Below are 6,000 nucleotides of genomic sequence, written 5' to 3' on the forward strand. Positions count from 1 at the left end.
TCAGTGTCTAGGCCGCTCGGCTCCAGGCACCTGGTCCACGGAGGAGGCATCCTGGTTGTTCCATGTGTTGCAGCCCAGTGCCGTCCATCTGGTGCTGTTAGCCTTCCGCTCCCTTTTTAATGAGCGAGTCAGACTGAGTTCTGTCGGACGGGCCACACCAGTGGCTTCGGGCAATCATCAGGGAGGCACCGCAAGTGCACAGGTGGCATGGGAGGTGGCTCAGTTCTTCCTTTGGGCGGAGTCACACCTTCTGGACCTCTCGGACTCTCACCTAGCCGGGGTGGAGAATGTTCGGGCAGACTTCCTCAATCGTCACATCTTAGCTCCCGGAGAGTGATGTCTCAGCCCCGTGGCCTTTCAGTTGATAGTGCAGGCTTGGGGTCCGCCCCTGATGGCCATGAGTGGCACTGCCAAAGTGCCCCGCTTCTTCAGTTGTCGCAGGGTCGGCCTGGCCAAGCGTCTGGATGCTTTGGTTCAATCATGGCCAACGGAGGGGCTGTTGTTTGTGTTCTCTCCGTGGCCATTCGTGGGCAGAGTTCTTCTCCGCCCACCAGCACCAGAAGTGTCTCTAACATCCGGGTCTTGTGGTTCTGGTGGCTCTGGCTTGGCGATGTCCGTGGTATGCGGATCTGGTGAGGCATCTAGTAGCGGATCCTCTTCCTCTGCCACTCTTGGACAGGGTCCCATTCCCATGTTCGACCCGTCTCCCTTCTGTCTTACGGCTTGTCTCTTGAAAAGGGTCGCCTAGGTGAGTAGGGGTATTCCGTTAAGGTGATCTCTACTATCTTGGGGTCCTGGAGGTTTTCTACCTCTCGGGCTTATGTGCGTGTTCGGCGTCTCTTTGAGGGGTGGTGCCAGGTGCGGGGAGTGGTCTCTTTTTGCACTTCCCTGCCTAACGTCCTAGAGTTCTTGCCAGATGTCTTGGCTTGGTATTCTCTCCGGGTTCGGCTTGCGGCCTTGTCAGCCTTTCATGGGTTAGTGACAGGTCAGCGTTTGACAGCCATTCCTGAGGTGATTCGCCTTTTGCAGGCGGCCAGGTTGCTCGAGCCTCCCGTGCAACCCTCTATTCCATCTTGGGATCTCAATCTGGTTCTTTCTGTTCTGCTGTGTCCACCTTTTGCACCGTTGGGTGACTGCTCTTTGAAGGACCTTACTCTGAAGGTGGTCTTTTTGGTGGCCATTACTTCCGCTAGGCGTGTTTCTGGGCTACAGGCTTTCTCTTGTAGGGCTCCCTTTTTGGAGTTTTCTAGGGAGCGGGTTGTCTTGAGGCCTGTTCCTTCCTTTCTGCCACAGGTAGTTTCTCCTTTTCATGTCAATCAATCTGTAGTCCTTCCGGTGTTTGGTAGTCAGGAGGGCTTTTCTGAGCCACGATAGCTGCGCGAGTTAGCTGTTGGTCGGGTCCTTCGCTCTTATGTGCAGCGGACCCAGGAGATCAGGAACTCAGATCATCTCTTTGTCCTTCTGGCGGGTCTTCGTAGGGGGACTGGCGCTTCTACGGCTACTCTTGCACGCTGGATCAAGGAGACTATTGCTTCCGCTTCTCTTCTGAGACAGAAGCCTGTTCCAGAGTTTTATCAAGGCTCATTCCACTCGGGGTCCAGCGGCTTCTTGGGCTGAGTCTTCGCTCGTACCTCCGGTGGACATTTGTATGGTTGCGGTTTGGTCTTCCTTGCATTCCTTTGTCAGACACTACCGGTTAGATGTTTGACCGGGTAGATGTTCGGGTGCGTTAGGATGCGGTGTTCGGTGAGCGTGTTCTGGTGAAGCCCTTCGGGGGTCCCGCCCGTGATGGGAACTGCTTTGGTACGTCCCATTCATTAAGATTAACCTCTACTGGTCTGGAGAGTGCTAAAGAAGGAGAAATTAGGTTCTTACCTGCTAATTTATTTTCTTTTAGCTTCTCCAGACCAGTAGAGGTCCCCACCCTGTCTGTTGTTGTGTTGTTGGGGCTGTTGCGCGGGCAGTTTTGTTTTTTGCTGCGGGTTCTAGTATTTTTCTAGGGCCGGGGAGAATTAAAGAACAGCGGCTGTGGCTCGGCTGGCTTAGCTGGCGAGCTGTGGGGACATTTTTCTTCTGGTATTTCTCCTCTGCATTTTCCAACAGCATTTTGGGTACGTTAGTTGTTACTCCTGTTTGGAGTATTGTTTATTTCTGTTTTCTGTTCTTGGCTCTGCTTGGCTATTCGGCAGACTGATGAGAATAGAGAAGGGGATATCTTATGTACTATCTCACAGTTTTGTTTTCAGTCTCCACCTGCTGGTCATGATTGGATATATACCCATTCGTAAAGATTAACCTCTACTAGTCTGGAGAAGCTAAAAGAAAGTAAATTAGCAGGTAAGAATCTAATTTCTCCATCTCCAACAATAAGCCCTATATTCCTCCAGCAAAAGGCCAGAAGATTTGCATTGTGTGGCTCATCCTCCTCTTCTTTTTGGTTTGCAACACTTCAGGCTTGTTTACCTCTTCCTCTCTGCGGATGTTACACTGTATAGGTGTCATTACAGCTGAACGTGGAGAGATTTTCGCCATCAGCTCTTTTGTCGTTTCTTTCAACATTTCAAGCTTACGGGAAGCAATGACAACATTACAGCCTGTATTAAAAAAGAAAGCACACAAAACATTGTGTCAGAACTGCCTTTTCTTACTTCTCTAAAAAATAGTTAAAGTTTAAAAGGGGAAAGGTTTAACACGCTTAATAGCTGCTACCGCCTCCTCTTGAGCAAGCGGTAGTTTTTCAGCTAGCGCGCACTAAAAAGGTGCGTGCGATAAAGCTGCTAACACGGCTTCGTAAAAGGAGGCCTATATCAAAGTTCACAGAGAAAGCACGTACATAGTTTACCTTTGAAACCTGCTAAAGGTACAAAGTCCTTGCAAACGTTTGCCCCAGATTTTGGAAAGATAGATTTTCATTCAAAGTGGCACTTACAGACCTGAAATATATTATAAGAATAGCACCTCTGGGTCAGACCGGTCCCAGTACAGATCCCAGTGGCACGCTACTATTTAATCTCCTCCACTGAGAAAAAACAAAATCCAATTTCTAATCCACAATTGAACATTGCCTCTTATCCCATCCTGCCTAAAATATGGTTTCCAGAACACCTCAGGATATCTGTGATAGACCCAAGTCTCATCTCCAGTCACCAAACGATTAAAAAATCTCACTCGGTCTTCACAGAGCATTTCTAAGTTCTCCTGACAGCACTAGACCTTGTGGCTTTCTGACATGTCAGCATTCTTGGAACTCATCTTGCACTAACCTTGGATATGCCCAGCTTTTCATTATTTTCCAAACTGTACCTGCCGAGATGTCCATTTCTTCAGCAATTTGAGCAACCTTAATTTGTCTGTCTGACAAAATTAAATCCTCGATGTTCTTGCACATTTCTGTGGAAGTTGCTTCCACAGGCCATCCAGTGTAGGGTCATCTTCAATGGACTCTCTACCCTACTTAAATTGCTTGCTCCAAAATTTTACTTTGTAGGATGATGGGGCAGACTCGCCATAAACTACAGTTCATGGATCTCCTCTGGCTTTTTCCCTTCTTTGGTGAGAAATTTTTTCACTGAATGGCAATACAAGTCTAGCAGTTTCTTACTCAATTTGCACAAGGACTCTCCCAACATCCCGTCCCTTGGAATGTTAGACTCGCACTGAGCCGCATCGGTGCGTGAGTAGGGTTACCAGATGTCAGGGGAAAAGCCAGACAAGTCCTCCTTTTAGAGGACTGTCTGGGCGCCCAGAGGGATTTCCAAAACCCAGCAGTTTGTCCAGGTTTTGGAAGTCCTGAGTTCAGAGGCCGCATCTGGGCGCCTTTGTGCACGCGTGGTCGTCACCGTTCATGCGTATGATATCACTGCGTCGATGTCCGCGTATGCGCGAAGGCTTCCACATGTAGCCTCCAAGCTTGGGGAGATTCGTGTGGGGGCGGTGCTAGGGGAGGAATGGGATGGGGCCAGGCATCCTCTTTTCCCCCTCCCCCCAAAGAGGAAATCTACACGAAGGCTTCCACATGCAGCCTTCGAGCTTGGGGAGGTTAGTGTGGGGGCGGTGCTAGGAGAGGCACGGGGCGGGGCCAGGCATCCTCTTTCCCCCCTCCCCCTAAGAAAACATCTACACGAAGGCTTCCACATGCAGCCTTCGAGCTTGGGGAGGTTAGTGTGGGGGCGGTGCTAGGAGAGGCACGGGGCGGGGCCAGGCATCCTCTTTCCCTCCTCCCCCCAAAGAGAAAATCTACACGAAGGCTTCCACATGCAGCCTTCGAGCTTGGGGAGGTTAGTGTGGGGGCGGTGCTAGGAGAGGCACGGGGCGGGGCCAGGCATCCTCTTTCCCCCCTCCCTCCAAAGAGATCTACTGAAGGCTTCCAAATTAGAGGTCTGCATGGGAACGGGGATCGCGGGAATCCTGCAGGAATCCCCCCTAAACCATGGGACTCCCACGGGGACCCCCCTCGAGCCAATGGGACTCCCACGGAGATGGAAGGCTTTGGAAGCAGGGTTCGTCCATATAATATAATGGACACTTCAGCCTTAGTAAAAGAGGGGGTTTATAAGTTAATTACCTGAACAGAAAACAAGAAAAGGGTTCCACCAAAGAGATTCCACAAGGAAAACAGCAGCGCAAACACAAAAGAAACTGTGGAATTGATGATCCTGTCAGAAGTAATTGCTACTTTTTATGGGGACGGGCGGGGATGGAGATAATTCCATGCGGGGACGGAGAGGATCCTGACGGGGAAGGGTGGGGATGGAGAGGATCCTGACGGGGACGGAGAGGATCCTGACGGGGAAGGGTGGGGACAGAGAGAATCCTGACAGGGACGGAGAGGATCCTGACGGGGAAGGGTGGGGACGGAGAGGATCCTGACGGGGATGGAGAGGATCCTGACGGGGATGGGTGGGGACGGAGAGGATCCTGACGGGGACGGAGAGGATCCTGACGGGGATGGGTGGGGATGGAGAGGATCCTGGCGGGGATGGGCGGGGGACAGAGAGGATCCTGACGGGGAAGGGTGGGGACGGAGAGGATCCTGGCGGGGATGGGCGGGGACAGAGAGGATCCTGACGGGGAAGGGTGGGGACGGAGAGGATCCTGACGGGGATGGGTGGGGATGGAGAGGATTCTGGCGGGGATGGGTGGGATTTCTGTCCCCACGCAACTCTCTATTCCAAATGCAGCCTTCCAGCTTGGGAAGGTTCGTGTGAGGGCGGTGCTAGAGGAGGAAGGGGGCGGGGACAAGCATCCTCCCCCCCCCCCCCAAGAGGAAGTCTGGCAACCCTATGCATAAACCTTGTGACATGTCACGACATGCAAAGACTTGTTCCAACACACTTGCTACTTTCTTTCATGATCAGATGGATCAATTACTGGACGCCCCTCAACTCTGCAGCTACGAAGAGGGGGAGGGGTGGTGGGGTGTATAAGGTTGTGGAGAGCTTCACTCCAGCCAAACCCACCTAAGGTGAGCAGCTCGGCGCTGATGGCCTTGCCGATGCCGGAGCCGCCGCCTGTGACTATCGCCACTTTACCATTGAAGAGCCCCGGGGAGAGGACGCTGCGAACCGCCATGACAGCGAGAGCAAAGTGCAGAAGTTGGGGGCGGGTCCGAACGCAGGGACAGCCAATAGCCAGGAAAGAGCGCTCTCCAATCAAAAAAAAGACCATTAATAGGACAACCAGTAAAAAAGTGTCTGGGACAGCAAGAGGCGGGCAAACTGCTCTTCGGGCGCAGAAAGTTAGTTTGGTAACCAATAGAATGCGTAGAGCAGCGTGAGGGGCGGGGCAGAGTGCTCTGTCTTTTTTTTTCTCAGAAGGTGGTAACCGAGCAGCGGGGAGCCGTCCTAGTGCAGCGCGTGCTTTGAAGAACGAGGGGCGGGGCGGGGCGGGAAGGGAAGTCCGCGTGCTCCCAAGTTGCAAATTCGTCTTACACGAGAAGACGGCTTTTCTTTCAACTGTTATTGAGTTTTGGAAGATATAACCTTTTAATAATCAGAGAAA

At 52.0% G+C, this 6,000-nt stretch overlaps 1 protein-coding gene across 1 annotated transcript in view; it reads right to left on the reverse strand.

Annotated features, from left to right (window-relative positions):
• PECR (peroxisomal trans-2-enoyl-CoA reductase) overlaps window positions 1-5,587 on the reverse strand; it is a 68,418-nt gene extending 62,831 nt beyond the window's left edge. Inside the window, exons 1-2 of the mRNA XM_033945965.1 lie at window positions 5,460-5,587; window positions 2,464-2,594 (exon numbers count right to left, since the gene is read on the reverse strand). Coding sequence (XP_033801856.1) covers window positions 2,464-2,594; window positions 5,460-5,571 — 243 coding nt within the window. The 5' untranslated portion in view covers window positions 5,572-5,587. The remainder of the gene's footprint in view (window positions 1-2,463; window positions 2,595-5,459) is intronic.
• Window positions 5,588-6,000: the final 413 nt, after the last annotated feature.

Source organism: Geotrypetes seraphini, chromosome 5 (genome assembly GCF_902459505.1).
Source record: "Geotrypetes seraphini chromosome 5, aGeoSer1.1, whole genome shotgun sequence".
Taxonomy (NCBI): Eukaryota; Metazoa; Chordata; class Amphibia; order Gymnophiona; family Dermophiidae; genus Geotrypetes; species Geotrypetes seraphini.